The sequence below is a fragment of the Cnephaeus nilssonii genome (genome assembly GCF_951640355.1).
Source record: "Cnephaeus nilssonii genome assembly, chromosome: 19".
Classification (NCBI taxonomy): Eukaryota; Metazoa; Chordata; class Mammalia; order Chiroptera; family Vespertilionidae; genus Cnephaeus; species Cnephaeus nilssonii.
In genome coordinates this window covers 10,594,791-10,609,494 of record NC_137090.1, presented here as the reverse complement: position 1 = coordinate 10,609,494, position 14,704 = coordinate 10,594,791, and the positions used below count along the sequence as shown (strand labels likewise).

The 14,704-nt window shown below is 59.2% G+C and overlaps 2 protein-coding genes across 2 annotated transcripts; both read left to right on the top strand.

The window, feature by feature from the left end:
- The first annotated feature begins 2,443 nt into the window (after nt 1–2,443).
- On the top strand, nt 2,444–10,800 carry HOXB6 (homeobox B6). Its single transcript, XM_079797814.1, has 2 exons — nt 2,444–9,056; nt 10,070–10,800. Exons 1-2 carry the CDS (start codon nt 8,642–8,644, stop codon nt 10,327–10,329), a joined length of 675 nt encoding a protein of 224 aa, XP_079653940.1. The 5' UTR covers nt 2,444–8,641; the 3' UTR covers nt 10,330–10,800.
- Nucleotides 10,801–10,989: 189 nt separating this feature from the next.
- Nucleotides 10,990–14,468, top strand: HOXB5 (homeobox B5). Its single transcript, XM_079797815.1, has 2 exons — nt 10,990–13,530; nt 14,216–14,468. Exons 1-2 carry the CDS (start codon nt 12,969–12,971, stop codon nt 14,461–14,463), a joined length of 810 nt encoding a protein of 269 aa, XP_079653941.1. The 5' UTR covers nt 10,990–12,968; the 3' UTR covers nt 14,464–14,468.
- Nucleotides 14,469–14,704: the final 236 nt, after the last annotated feature.

Below are 14,704 nucleotides of genomic sequence, written 5' to 3'. Positions count from 1 at the left end.
AGGCATCCTCACATCCCAACTTCATGCCCAGATACGTGCATTCATGTTCACACACACTCACAAGTAAACACAGATTCACACGCACTCCCAGACACATTTATACATACCAATGTGCACTCACACACTGGCTTATAAACACACAGATTCACACTTGCCCCCCACTCCCCCAAGTAAACACATCCCCGAGCCCACATGCTCAATCGCACACAATCACAAAACCTAACGACACCCTCCCAGTTCCACAGACTTCCTCCACCGGGCCTCGCACCCAGGCCGAGGGCTGGGCAGTGCCGCCAGGGCCCCAGCTGACTTGCAAAGTGCTGGGCCCCGAGCGGAGGGCGAGCGGAAGGAAAGGGAAAACGACCACCCAATTCCACTGCGATTCTTGGGATTCCTGGGCGGCGGCGCTGGGCTGAGGCCAGACCAGCAGCAGGAATCCCGGAGGCCTCCAACGCCAGGCGCTGCCAGCTCACTCGGCAGATATTTTCCGCCAGATCTGTGCGGTTATTTTATTTCCATTCATTTTAACTTCCATGGACTTTCATTTATGTGTTCCAAATTAACACAGTGACCCAGATGAAACTTTAAAATGGGGGCTGGGGGGCCGAGGGGAGAGGAGGAGAGCCTGGGCGGCACGAATTTACCGGCTGGTGTGGCCGCATCCCGGCGCCCCGAGCCTGCGGCGCCGCCCGCCCCTTCGCCGCCGGCTTCTTCGGCGCCTTTCGGCTCGCGTTGGGCGCCGCCAGCAACCTGCAGTCTCCTCCGGAGCTCAGGGAAAGAGAGAGAAAAGAGAAACATTTGCGGGGAAGTTATTTCGTTTCCGGAATCGGGGCGCTAGTAGCTTAATTCAAAATACCATACCGGAGGATTTTAGGGGGGGGGGGCTGAGAAACAGGAGGTGGACTGTGTTGTTCTTGGGGTTGCTTTTGCTCCAAAAAACTTACTCCCTAATTGAGGGACAAAGCCCCGGAGGCTGGCATCTCCGAAGCTAGACCTGCGGCGCCGAGTTTTAGTCTGTGTTCGATGATAAACCCTGGATTTTTATTTCAATGGGAAGAGCAGCAGTCGGCAGACTGAAGGAAGAGGATGGGAAGGGAAGGACGTTTTAAAATCTGTTTGATTGGAATTTGTAAGTAAAAGGCCCCCTAAACCTGCAATTCCCCCCATTAATGACCGCAGAACCCCCTGGAGAGCACATGGAGGTGTCACTGGGAACCTGGGCGAGTGGGCATTTGGGTGGGAGAGGCAGGGATCCCGCCTTAGCCTCCTCCAATTCGTGGGGTGCAGAGGCGAGAATCGGGTTGTCCGCCTGGCCCTCCATCAGGGCCACCTTTCCTCCCAGGGGGAAAACTAGGGCCCAGGGGATCTAGGGCCCCCACACCCACCATGCTGCAAGCCTCACAGGTGGGGGTCCCGCCATTAATAGAGCTGGGAATGAGGGGGGCGTTCAGAGAAGCAGAGGGGGGCACGGAAGCTTTCATTTTGCCTCGATGCAATTGGCAACTCAGAACACCAGCTGCTGCTCCCGACTAACCCCAAAATTGCCTGAGAACAGTCCCCGTGTGGAGTATTTGGGGTGAGTTTTTACTAGAAGAGGGGGCAGAGCTCCCGTGAGAATGGGGAGGTTCCAAAAAGAACCCCCTTCCCAGCTGGACCCTTGTGGCTCCTCGACCTGATTGCCTGCACCCCAAATATCACCCCTTCTTAGGGTGGGGTTTCCCCCAAAAAAGCGAGAAGGAGAAGAAAAGAAGATGGCGACCGAGAAAAGGGTTGCTGGTGGAGCAGCCATGAAGAAATGCAATAAATTCCTTGTTGTTTTATGAAAATTTACAACTTTGTGATAGAAGTTTATGAGTGGTTGAATCCAGCGATTGGCCGGCGCCGGTCATGTGGCCGGGCGATCGTGAACATGAACTTTTTATCATTTCCCTGGTGGTTATAATGCAGCATTCTTTTGGACACCACACCTAGGTCGGAGCACTGTCGTCCTTCAGGGCTCCAGCCTCTTGATATTTTTATACTTCAGTATCAGTTCGATCAAGCCAAAGAGAGAGGGAGAGAGAGGACGGGAGAGGGGGAGAGGAAAGAAGAGAGAGAGGGGGGAAGGAAGGGTGGGAATTACACAAAAGAGAGAACCTAAAATAATTTTAATTCCTAAGTTAATTTCCTTGCTGATCTGGGATTTTAGTCACCATGGAGGGTCAATGGACAATCTGCCCAGGACTGCAGGCTGATACCATTTTTCAAAGCCCGAACTTGCTCCATTTTCTATGCAAATATCAGGAAAAACGAAACACCCTCTCTCCCAAGTCAGAGAAGGGGAAGCGACGGCTCTCAGGTTGGGACAATATTATCTGGAAGATGAAGCAGAAACCGAACGCTCTTTTCTTCCCCCCTCCTTCCTCCCCACCCCTTTCCATCGGAGGACAGAAACCTCAAGGTCTGCAAAGGTAAGGGAGATTCTACAATTCTCTTCTTATTCTTTTGCCTCGATTTTGTAGGTGGGGCTTGGGTTTGTCTCCCCCCCCCTCCCCTGTCCAAGATGGGGCTGAACCCCACCTCTGGGTGCTGCAGGGAGAGGCTTCCCAGGAAATTCGGCGGTAGACAGAGGGGTGGCTGCTGCCTGGAGGAGGAACGAAGGCAGGGAAGCTGGGAGGAGGAACCGAAAGGGGCCACAGAGGCGAGCTCTAAGTCGCCCATTTAAGCTGGGAGGAGAGGCTCCAGCGAGGGGGCTGCGAAAGGGAGGCTGGGGGTGTTTGGGCTTCAGGGCGCTCGCTCGAAGAAGCCGGTTGCTACAGCCTCTGTGGGTTTGCGCCTCCACCCCCTCCCACCATCCCTCCCTCGTTCTGGCCTCCCCCCAGTTGCCCCGATGCAGTTCTCTTGCCCGGTTCGGTGTCGGCAGTTTCCCGGCAGCATTGGCACGAGGGGCGGTGGCGCTGAGGACGTCCTGGTCTCTGGAGGGCCTGGGATCTCCACAGAGGCCACGGAGGGCGAGGAGGCGGCTAGAGAGAGGCAGAAAGAACAGTTTACGGAGAAACACGCTCATTCTCTCTCTTTGGAAACATTTCTGAAATTCAAGGGCTGTAAGTGGAGGCCCGTAAATGGAGGTACTCCCCTCCCCGCCAGCCTGCCTCAGAATGCCCAGGTCTCTGGCCGCTCCCGAAGGAGGGAGCCTGGCTCTGCAGGGAGACAATTTTGTGGTTTTTTAACGCGGTAGGTTACAATGTGTTGGTTTCTGGGCGACGCTGATGCTATTACTTGTGTTTTGTTGGTTTGGGGGGGTGTGTGTGTGAATTTCGGTGGAGGAGAAAATTGCCATTTGCATAACGGATGTTGAAACATTTCAAACTTTCCTGGATCTAAACCTGGTGATTGTGAAGAAGCTGTTCTGTGTGTTGTTGTTTAAGGCTTGTAAATAAAATTTTTTAAAAAAGGAGAAGAAAATGAAAAAGAAAACCCAATTAGGGGGCCTAATGGTGTCCGGGCTAGAGGGCTGCCTGGCGCTGAGCTCAGACAGCTAGTCCTGTCCCTTGGGCGCCAGATTTCATCCCCCAGCCAGGCCTTCTGGGGGTGAAGGGGAAGCTTTGGGCTGGAGAGGGAGATTCCTAAAGTAGCTGGTGGGGGTGGAAGACGGTGCAAGTCTCTGGGTGTGGACTTAAAATAGAGGAAGAGGGCTTCTGGGGAAGCTGCAAGCCAAGAGGTAAGCGACTTTGGAGAGATTGATGCAGTTTGGTTTGCACGATGCGGTGATTGCTTCTCTCTTCTTCAAGACCAGAGGCCGAGTGGTTAGCCTCAGGCCCCTGGCTGCCTAAGGAGGCTGTGTTCGGGGATACCGGCCCCCTTGGTCCCGAGCTGGGAGAGAGGGACTCAGCCACTTGTGGCGAGGGAGGGGTCCCTGGAGGCCCAGGTGGAGGCCCTCCCAGCAGGCCGGGGTGGGGTGTCTGGAGGGACCCCGCGCTGCGCAGAGCCAGAGGAGTTCTCGGCTAGCACCCACGGCACTTGGAGCCCATTCTCAGAGGGAAAACCCCCCAAACCCACCCAGACGAAAGGTCTTTTTCTCCTGTAGTCTCGGCGGGGTATAAATCATCCCTTAGTTTGCTGTGATCCCCAAATTATGCGGTTTGCTGCCATCTACCGTCCGTTCGGAGACATGCGGCTTGGGCGCCGCTAGCCCCGCGACGCTGCCCGTACCGTGCCCGACGCCCGGAGCCCGGTCTGGCGGGATTTGGCTTAGGTTTGGCGGGATTCGGGGGCTTCGGGCCCAGATTGCCACTTCCCGTTGGACCCCGGTTCCCGCCCGCCCGAGTGTGGATTAGAGAACAAGTGTCCTCTCCCCCTCGCCCGCCCCATCCTGGCTCCGAACCTCGTGGCTGGCGGGGGATGCGGCTTTTTCTGGGGGGATATTTAAAGGGACTGGTACTGCCTTCCGCGGGCGGGGGGGCCCCCCCATGCACCCACCGCGGGCGCTAGAGGGGACCCTCCGGGCCTCTCGGGAGATCCGAGGCCAAGGCTGTTCCAGGTTTATTTGGTTTTCTTTTCGGCCAAGGGAGGGGCCCTCAGAGGAGGCGCCGGCCCGGCAGTTCCACTCGGTTGTCAAAAGACAACCGGGCCTGTGTTCCCCCGGTTGGCCGGTGGGTCTTGCCAGCTCCTGGGCTGGTGAATCGGTGGTGAAGGAATGGAGCCTAATTTTCTGGGAACTGTCGGTGTCTGCAAGTGAGTGTGGGCCCCCTCCCTCATTCTCAATCGTTTCAAGCGAAATAATCGACAAAGATGCGTTGGGGGGGGGGGGGTGAGGATTGGGAGTGGGAGTAAAGATCCATCACGGAGGAACCAGACCATTGTGATGTTCGTTCCTGCCGGACCCCTCACACCCGCTTTCCCAGAAGGGGTGGCGGGGGCGGGGGCGGGGGGTCCGCGCCGCGGCCGCCGGGTTGGAATATGGGCCCCTGTCTCTCGGGTTACTGATTAGCTCGGGCTTTCAAGCCTCCGGAGGAGGCTCTGGCCATCCCTTTCAAGGTGCTGTGGCCCCGGCTGCTGGGCGGGGGCTGCAGGAAATGGCCTGCGGAGCCGGGCGGGCCGAGGTGTTACTGGGGTCTGGCCTGGAGCTGGAGGGGCTCGGCGGGGCTGAGGGCAAACGCCAGGGCTACCGTCCCCCGCGCCCTCGGCGCCGCCTCGGGAGTCTGGGCCGCAGGGGCAGCCCTTTCAGGTTCTCCGCTGCGGGAGAGATCCCCCTGCGGCTGGAAGGCCCGGCCCAGTGCGGGAGGCCCCGAGGGAGCGCGCCCCGCCGGGATGGGCCCCGCGGGGATTTTTCCTGTGGGCAATGCAAAGGTCAGGTAGGGAGGAGAAGGTGGCTGGTGCAGGGGGCTGAAACACTCCAGGGCTCCTAGAGTGCTGGTGGACCTGGGGGTGGGGGGAGCGGGACCTGAGCACCGAAGCCCGCCCCACCCCGAGATCAGAGACGAGGTGGTTCATTTGCATATGAAAATGAGGTCCTTGCCCCGAGCTCCGGCCCGGCCCATTTCAAGGCCCTGTCCCACCTAAACAGCTCGCAAACGTTGGGAGCCATCACACTGCTTCCTCTGGGAACATTTATGCTCCCCAAACCCAGAGAATCACAGAATTGGGTCGATAGGTTTCAATCTGCCACACCCCAGCCAGAGTTACAAGGGGGGTGGGGGAAGGTGCCCACAACCCAAAGAGCTGGGGAGGGGGGGCGCTTTGTAGCTGAGAGGAAAGGGGAAGCCTGGACAATGTCTCAATCCCCCCCTCCCCTCCACACACATACAGGCGGATACCCCTCCCTGAGGTTGCTGGTGCTGGGGAATTTTCCTCCTGAGCTGAACACAACTGAGGCATTTCCCTGGGAGCTGGAATGTGTGTGTGTCCACAGGGCTGCAGATTGGAAGCACAGAAAACTACAGTTAGAAACCCTGCCTGGGAGGCTTCTGTGCAATCCTTCTGTTGTGTACTCAAGACTTGGTACACATTTCTACCCACCTCTCCATACGCATGCTTCCTGGTTGAAGCAGGGAGAGACCCTACCCCCCCCCCCCCCAGAAGGGCAGCCGGCTGTGCCCGCTGCTGAGTATTTACATATTCCCCCTTGGAGACAGACAGATGGGACAGTGGACTGAACCACAGACAGATTCGTAGAGATCTGGCTCCAGAAACCAGGCGGCCTCTGGCCCAGCTCTGCCTGCCTGCTCTTTCTCCCAAACAAACGGATCAGAGGAATAAACGCTCATAAATACCTCTGGGTTTAGATAAGAGCGATGAGGCGCTATTTCCTTTCATGCTGTACTACAGGCGCCCAGGCCCTGCCTTTTCGGCTCCATCTCGCGACAGGCAACCTGCAGAGGTGAGGTTAATTTGGGGCTGTGACTCTAAGGATAAGGGGGTTATTTTCCTGCTTCTATCACAGGGGAATCTTACTTTGTCCAGACTCCACAGGCAAGCCTACATCATCCAGTCCCAGGATGGGGACCTAGTGGCCAGCGAGGGGACAGGGCAGGCTGAAACCCAAGGCCCAGCTTCAGTGGCAGGGGAGGAGGGACGTGCACACAGGCGCTCTTGCACCTCGCTCACCTCGCCCAAACGTTCCACGTGCCTCTGTGGGAAAGGGCCCAGTCACAGCTAGATTGGAACATTTATGGGCCTGATCACAGCTAGATTGGAAACATTTATGATGCTCCATCATTAGAGGACTTGAGTTTATTTTTCTTTAAATCTTGATAAAACGACTGCAGAGTCAGGCTAGGAAGGGATCACCACTTGGCCATGAAGGTGCAACCTAGAGGTTGTCCTGAGTTCAGGAAGCCTTGGAGGCCATTTTGCAACCAAACAGGTCCCCACCCTTAGTCACCAAGCTCAGCCCTCTACCACTTTCCCTGGTGTCTTGTCCCGCCTTCAGTGGGGAGAGCTGGCCCACAGAAAGGAGCCCAAAGAGCAAGGGAGAGAGGAGGCGCAGCCTGGCCCCTCCGTCAGACGTTGTCCCACACCCTGGCCCGTTCCCAGCTCCAGGTCTGAAGGTCACCCTTTACATCCTCTACGTGAATATTAGAATTTTGAAAACACACACTGTGGCTGTCTTCCAGCCTGGCTTCAATGTTCATTTTCTTTAGACGAGAGAGCCAGAGACATACACTCTCTCACACACTCAGGCTTGTACTGCAGCAAAGCTGGTGCTACAGAAATGAGATGGGGGTGGGAGGGGTTGTAGAGATGCTGAGAGAGACAGAGGGTGGCGAGCATCTGGAGAGGGGATGTGGGCTGATAGTTCTAAGCTGCCTGCTGAGACCCAGAGACTCTTCCCTCCTTATAAGACTAAACCAAAATTAAGTCTTGGGAAATAATTTTAAAAAGAACTGCCTGCTTCTAGAGAGACTTGGAAAAGGTGTGAGGACCCCTATTTCCCTGGTGGTCTCTAATCGCCTCAAATGTCAGGAGGGTTTGAGGACCCCAAATTAGAGGAGGACCAATTTCTTTCCTATACCCTCTTTCTGAGACAACCTTGATTCCCAAGAATCTGTAGCCCAGGATATTCTTATGTCTTTGTGGGGGTGAAGGTTGCAGGCAGGATAAGTAATCAGACAAACCTAGGCTGGGGGATGCCCCTCGCACCTCCTCTCTTTATCCCTTAGTGGAGAGGGCTAGGCCCTCTCCCCAGTGCCCCTTCCTGTGCCAAGAGCAAGCGGTACATACTAGAGCCAGGCATGATGTCGTGGGTAGCAGCCATAGTGGTCCAGGAGGCTCCTAACCTAGCCGCAGAGCCAGAGGAGAAGGTCGGGCTCAGACCCTCCTCCCATTTACCGGCCTTCGGGGTCCTCTGGCAGCAGGCTCTGGCCTGCCTCTCAGACCATGAGAGTTGTGGAGAAGCAGAAATAATCCCAGGCATGGAGAGATAGAGCAGATCTGAGAAACAAGGCGGGGGCGGGGGGGGGGGGGGCCGGGGGCGCTTCAAAACCTGGGAAGGAGATGGTTTCTTTTTCGCCTCTCTCTCTTTCTGCAAGGATGCTAGTTAGCGGAGAACTCTTCTCCCCTTCGACCAACACAAAACCCCAGAAATAAACCGCCTTTGGTTCTCTCCTGCCTAGGTTGAGATGTGAGATTCAGGGATGGCTGCCCACCCTTCCCTTGAGGGAATGGGGCTCGAGCAACGCAGGGGTTAACTTTTCTGAAAACACAATTAACTTTTTCCTATCCTGCGTGGGGAGGGAGGGATGTATTTATTTAATCACTGGGGGATGAGGTGGTCTCCACCAAAGCCCCCTCCTCCCGCACAGACGTCTCTCTTGCAGATCCTACGTAGATGGAACAGACCGCGTAGTGTTGTTGGGGGGGAGAGAGAGAGAGAAAGGAGAAGGAGAGGAAGGAGGGAAAAAAAGGTTGATAGGTTTGTGCGCGGGTCCCTCGCGCGGGCTGCGCTCCTCCTGGGTGCTATTTGACAATTCCTGCCTCTGCCATTGGTCAGTGTTGGATCAGATGGTTGTATTTCCTTCTGGCCCTCACTGGCACCTCGCCATCCCCCCTCAGCTAAAACCCAATCTCAGATATACTACTAATAGGCGCGGCGCTCGGACTATAAAACACAACAAATCATAAACCCGGCGGAGCAGCAGCGGCCGCGCGCGCCTCCCTGCCAATGAGTTCCTATTTCGTGAACTCCACCTTCCCCGTCACTCTGGCCAGCGGGCAGGAGTCCTTCCTGGGCCAGCTCCCGCTCTACTCCTCCGGCTATGCGGACCCGCTGAGGCACTACCCCGCGCCCTACGGGCCCGGGCCCGGCCAGGACAAGGGCTTTGCCGCCTCCTCCTATTACCCGCCGGCGGGCGGCGGCTACGGCCGAGCGGCGCCCTGCGACTACGGCCCGGCGCCGGCCTTCTACCGCGAGAAGGAGTCGGCCTGCGCGCTCTCCGGGGCGGACGAGCCGGCCCCCTTCCACCCCGAGCCGCGGAAGTCCGACTGCGCGCAGGACAAGAGCGTGTTCGGCGAGCCCGAGGAGCAGAAGTGCTCCACGCCCGTCTACCCCTGGATGCAGCGGATGAATTCGTGCAACAGTGAGTGAGCCTCCGCCGCGGCCCCATCCCTGCGGGCACCCACCCCGGGAGACAGGACTAGTGATCACCCCCCCCCCCCCCATTCTCGCCCTGGGTGCAGGCTGGGCATCTCCGTGAGGATCGAAGGGCAGACGGGGCGCCTGTACAGGGTCCCCTGCTCTGCCCTCTCACCCTCAGGAGTTAGAAAGTTTGCAAAGTCCCAGCCGCACTCTGAGCCAGGGAAGTGAGTGGGCTCTCCGGGGGGCAAGGCCAACCCGGGGTTGCGGGTCAGGGGTCGCAGCCACGGGCTTGGCTTTCCCTGGGGCCCCCAAGTCCTGGTCGGTCCCCCCCACCCCGAGACGGTTCCACTAAACACCGAGTGCGTCACGGGAAGGGGGGCGGTGCGATGCTAGCCAGGGAGAGCGCAGTGTGTCCCGGACTGTTTCCCTGGGGGGGGGGGGGGGGGGGCTGGGGAAAGATGAGGCACCGGGAAAGGGGCGTTCGTCAGAGGAAGGGGGGAGAATAAGGGGGAGAAGCAGAAGAGTGGGAGCAGACGGAGGGGGTGAGTGGGAGAGGCAGGCGCCTGGGTCTCAGGGTGGATTATTTGTCGGCCTTAAGTCCCAAATTGATGTCCATTAGCGGGACAAGAAAGTGAGGAGCCGTTAATGCCCACTGTGGATCGATCCACGTCGTTCCGGATTAAGGGCTGGAATCTATCACCGGGGGCGGGGGAGCCAGATGTAAGGAAAGAAAGGGCGCAGCCTGGAAGAGACACACCTGGGCGCCGCTTCCCCGGCCCCTCCCCCCCGGCTCAGGTGCGATTTTGAAACTGCTCCTCCCCTCCCCCCACGGAAAGGCTGGCAGGGAGGCGCAGGCCGAGGAGGCCCGGAGGGGATCTGGAGGGGGCGCTGCAGGGACCCGGAGAGTGACGGGCGTCCCGGGACAGGCTGGAGCCCACGTGTGAGGGGTCGAGTGGGAAAGGGAGCTCTGGCCCCGGTGACCCCCGGCCTCAGCCTCTCCTCTCTGCCGAACAGGTTCCTCCTTCGGGCCCAGCGGCCGGCGCGGCCGCCAGACCTACACGCGCTACCAGACGCTGGAGCTGGAGAAGGAGTTCCACTACAACCGCTACCTGACGCGGCGGCGGCGCATCGAGATCGCGCACGCCCTGTGCCTGACCGAGCGGCAGATCAAGATCTGGTTCCAGAACCGGCGCATGAAGTGGAAAAAGGAGAGCAAGCTGCTCAGCGCGTCTCAGCTCAGCGCGGAGGAGGAGGAAGAGAAACCAGCGGAGTGAAGGCGCTGGGAAGGAAGGCTGGGGGCGCGAAGGGAGAGGCCTGCGGGCAGCCGAGGGCGTTGGAGAGCTGGGGAGGGCTCTGCGGGCGGGGGAGCCGGGGGGCCCGCTCTCCAGCACGAGGCGGGCGGGGCCCAGGGCTCCCCGGGTCGCCCCCGCCTGCAGAGCTCTGGCGGGTGCCGGAAGGCCGTGCAGCCGGAGCCCACCCGGCACCCCTCGAGCCCCCTCCATCCCCGCGGACCCCGCCTCCGCCGGCCCGGGCTCCCTCCCCCCGCCCCGTGAGAACTGAGGACCGGACTCACTCGATGTTTCCTGGAAGCAGAGCAAAAACACTCTTGTCCGTGTCGCATCTCATTTCGTCCCCGTCCCCCGTGCACGGTTCGATGGTAGCTTCGCAGCCCCCTCAGCGGGGGCCTCGAAGACTCCCTGACCCCAGACCTCTGGCCCATTCCCTCCCCGAAGCCACTGGAAGGAGCACATACTACCTAGAAGTAAGAAGAGGAGCCTGAGAAGAAAACAAAGTTCTATTTTATTAATTTTCTATGTGTTGTGTTTGTAGTCTTGTCTTAGCTCTGGACGTGAAATACTTCCGTAATAATATTAATATTATTAATAATGATGATGATGATGATAATAATAATAAAGACATAAAAACGCGCCGCTTGGTCACCTCTGCTCTCCCCGGCCACGCCCCCACCCCCGCGGCCACCCCGCGGTCCCTGGGCCGGAAACGCCGCGGCGCAGGCTGGGGCGCCCTGGGCCCCCGGGCCGGCTGGACTCGGAAGTCACAGTTGAGATAAAGGCTGGAGCCGGCCCGCTCAGCCTGCAGCGCTCAGATCGGCCTCTCTGGGTGCGGACTTGGGGGACCCAGAAGGGCCGTTTCCCCCGTATTCTGTAGCATCCCCTCGCTTGCCTGTGGCAGGAGGGACGCCCGGGCTCCTGGAGAGACTGGGCCAGGAGGGTCTCGCGCCTGGGCAGCGCTTTTCGGTCCTCCGAGGCCGTGGCCTTTGGCCTGCCCACCTGGCCCGATCTCTGCTGGCCTTGGCCCTGGGCTCTTGGCTTGTGGCTCCGGAGACCAAATCAGGGTCCTGCGCTCTCTCTTCCCCCGCAGCTGGAAGCTCCAGGCTGCCTTTCCGGCCTTAAGCAGGAGTTCAGTGACGAGTAGGGGAATGCGAAGCCACGGGCAGGCCAGGCGCCGGCGGAAGGGCATGACTTTCTCCTGCTGGGGAGACCTGAGCAAGCAGGAGGCCAGGTTGGGGGGCAGTCTGGTCTCCTCCAATCTACCCAAAATGACCCATTCTCTCTTACCCCCACCCGCGCCCAGGCGGCAAGCTGTGGACGCTGTTTTCCTTTCTTCCTCCTCCCTCTCTCTCCCTTTTTTTATTTTTAAAGAAAATAGCCTCTCGGCAGAAAGGGCCCAGCTGCGGCTGTCTCTGGCCGCCCAGCGAGCTCAGCAAGGCGCCGCTGGTCCTGGGAACCCCTTCCCGGGGAAGGCATGGGCCGCGGGGCACACTCAGAAAGTACCCAGACGCTAGCGAGGGGGCCTCCAAATGCAACAGCAGGCATCTGGTGCGGAGGCCAAAGGCTCCTGCCTCGATCCCGAACTCTGAAAACCTCGTTTCCACCCAGACCCCAGACGCCCGACGCGGTCACCGGCTCCGTTTTTCCCTACAACTAGGCCATTTCGCCTCAGCCAGGATCCTCCTGGGGTCCCCGCCCGGCTCTGCCCGTCCCCGGGCTGGGCTAAGGATGGGAAGGAGGTCGAGAAGAGGACCCCCAACTTCTAAGGGACACAGGAGAAGCGAAAGTTTCTCCTTCCAACACTCGGCCCGGCCCTGCCTGCTCGGCCTGAGGGCTGTGGACGGGCCACTGCTGCCCCTTAGGAAGCTGGCCGGGCCGGGCTGGGGTGTGAGGGTGTGGGTATTCCGTGCCAGTAATTGTTTTTCACACATATCTTCCCGACCCTCTCTCCCATTTCCGCGCCCCACTCGGAGACTTGCAAAAACCAGAGTAAGGGAAAAGCAACTCCCTGTTTGATCATCTCATCCAGAGTTAAAATAATAATGACAGAGCGAAGAGCACAAATAGAGAGAAATAACCACACTCCCAAGAAAGTGAGTAAAGGCTCAAAAGGGTCCCTCCTGTCAAAGACACAACCCTGTGGGTGACCCTAGGCCGGGTTTCTTTCTCGCCTGGCGTTCGCGGGGAGCAGCGGGGAGGCAGCCAGCCTACGCCGCCATGGCGGTCTGCGGCCGGCGCTCCCGCCGATGGCCGGGAGGTGGCGCGCTCTGCTCAGAGGCCGCTGCCAACCTTCTCCCTGCGTCTCCCCCTTCTCCTTGTTTCCCCCTCTCTCGGAGGCTCGCATTGAATCGGCCCTAACGATTCTCGGATCGTCATTATTTGTAACCATAGAGCATGAATTACCTCTTGAGGTCATCAGTGAGAATTTACGACTGGTCAACAAAAGCACGTGATTCCCTAACGCCCCCCCATCCCCCTTCCAACCCCCCCCCCATATTTGGCCGCATACATAGCAAAACGAAGTACAGTGCATCGCTATAATTCATTAATACATCATAAATCGTGAAGCACAGGGTTATAACGACCACGATCCACAAATCAAGCCCTCCAAAATCACCCAAATGAGCTCGTACTTTGTAAACTCCTTCTCGGGGCGTTATCCAAATGGCCCGGACTATCAGTTGCTAAATTATGGCAGTGGCAGCTCTCTGAGCGGCTCTTACAGGGATCCCGCTGCCATGCACACCGGCTCTTACGGCTACAATTACAATGGGATGGACCTCAGCGTCAACCGCTCCTCGGCCTCCTCCAGCCACTTTGGGGCGGTGGGCGAGGGCTCGCGCGCCTTCCCCGCGCCCGCCCAGGAGCCCCGCTTCAGGCCAGCGGCGTCGAGCTGCTCCCTGTCCTCGCCTGAGTCCCTGCCCTGCACCAACGGCGACAGCCACGGCGCCAAGCCCTCTGCCTCGTCCCCCTCCGACCAGGCGACCCCGGCCAGCTCCAGCGCCAATTTCACCGAAATAGACGAGGCCAGCGCGTCCTCGGAGCCAGAGGAAGCGGCGAGCCAGCTCAACAGCCCGAGCCTAGCTCGGGCGCAGCCAGAGCCCATGGCCACCTCCACAGCCGCGCCCGAGGGGCAGACTCCGCAGATATTTCCCTGGATGAGGAAGCTTCACATCAGCCATGGTAATTCTGGCTCTCTCCTCTCTTTTTGTCTTCTCGGGCGTTCCTTCTCTGCGTTTGGGGTGGGGTGGGGGGGCAGGCGAGGAGAGGTTGGCTTTCCTCAAATAGAGATTTATTTTTTTTCCAGGGGGGCAGAAGTCTCTAAGAGAGTCCTCACAGCTCCGGGGACAGAGCCCAAGAAGGTGTTTAGCTGGGGGCTGGGGAGGAGTATTTGAAAACAATTTGTTCCGGACTCGGCTTGGGTTTTCTTCGCCCAGCTGTACTAGCTTTGGGATGAAGGATGGGGTTTCTGGAAGGTGGGGAAGGGTCCTGCTTGCTACCGAAATGTCGAGGCTGCCACTGGCAGAGGAGGGGCGAGGAGTCCAGGAGCTTCCCAGGGCAAAAGTGCAGCCGCTCTCCTCCCTCCGGGGGGCCAGCGGGCCGCCGGAGCCGGGCGAAGGGTGAGGCGCAGGGAGGGAGCCAGAGACAAAGCCGGGCGCCTCGCTGCCCGCAGAAGTGGGGGCTGCAGGAGGAGAGGGTGCAGAAGGCGAGCTTGGATTCGGGGGCCTCTGGAGTGGGGAGGATTGGAGCTGCAGTGAGCTGGTGGCCGGGGACGCCTGGGTCCTGCTCCACGCCCCCCTCCCACCCAAGGGCCCCCCTCCCCTAACTGGAGTAACGTGGCCTGGCGGCTCTGCTCTGTCTGCTCCAGATATGACCGGGCCTGACGGCAAGAGGGCCCGGACCGCCTACACCCGCTACCAGACCCTGGAGCTGGAGAAGGAGTTCCACTTCAACCGCTACCTGACCCGGCGGCGGCGCATCGAGATCGCCCACGCGCTCTGCCTGTCCGAACGCCAGATCAAGATCTGGTTCCAGAACCGCCGCATGAAGTGGAAGAAAGATAACAAACTGAAAAGTATGAGCCTGGCCACAGCCGGCAGCGCCTTCCAGCCCTGAGTCCTCAGGGAGGAGCCCTGGGCGGCCCCAGAGCCCAGGCCGTCCCCAGCCCCGGCCCCTCCGAGCCTCCCCGCGCCGCCGCCGCCGCCGCCGCCGCCGCCCGCTGGGGACTGGATCCCATGCGCCTGCCTCGCCCCAGCCTCGTGTTACCATTTTTCGTTTGGTCTTAGATCTTCCCGTGGCCTCCCTCTCTCCTGGACTGATGGATCTTGTTATGATTGTTAATAATAATGATAATTAT

Bases quoted from the DNA above. Each gene is read 5' to 3' on its own strand.
- HOXB6 (XM_079797814.1), top strand. From the start codon at position 8,642: ATGAGTTCCTATTTCGTGAACTCCACCTTCCCCGTCACTCTGGCCAGC. The intron at 9,057-10,069 runs GTGAGTGAGCCT...TCTGCCGAACAG, and splicing joins GCGGATGAATTCGTGCAACA to GTTCCTCCTTCGGGCCCAGC.
- HOXB5 (XM_079797815.1), top strand. From the start codon at position 12,969: ATGAGCTCGTACTTTGTAAACTCCTTCTCGGGGCGTTATCCAAATGGC. The intron at 13,531-14,215 runs GTAATTCTGGCT...TGTCTGCTCCAG, and splicing joins GAAGCTTCACATCAGCCATG to ATATGACCGGGCCTGACGGC.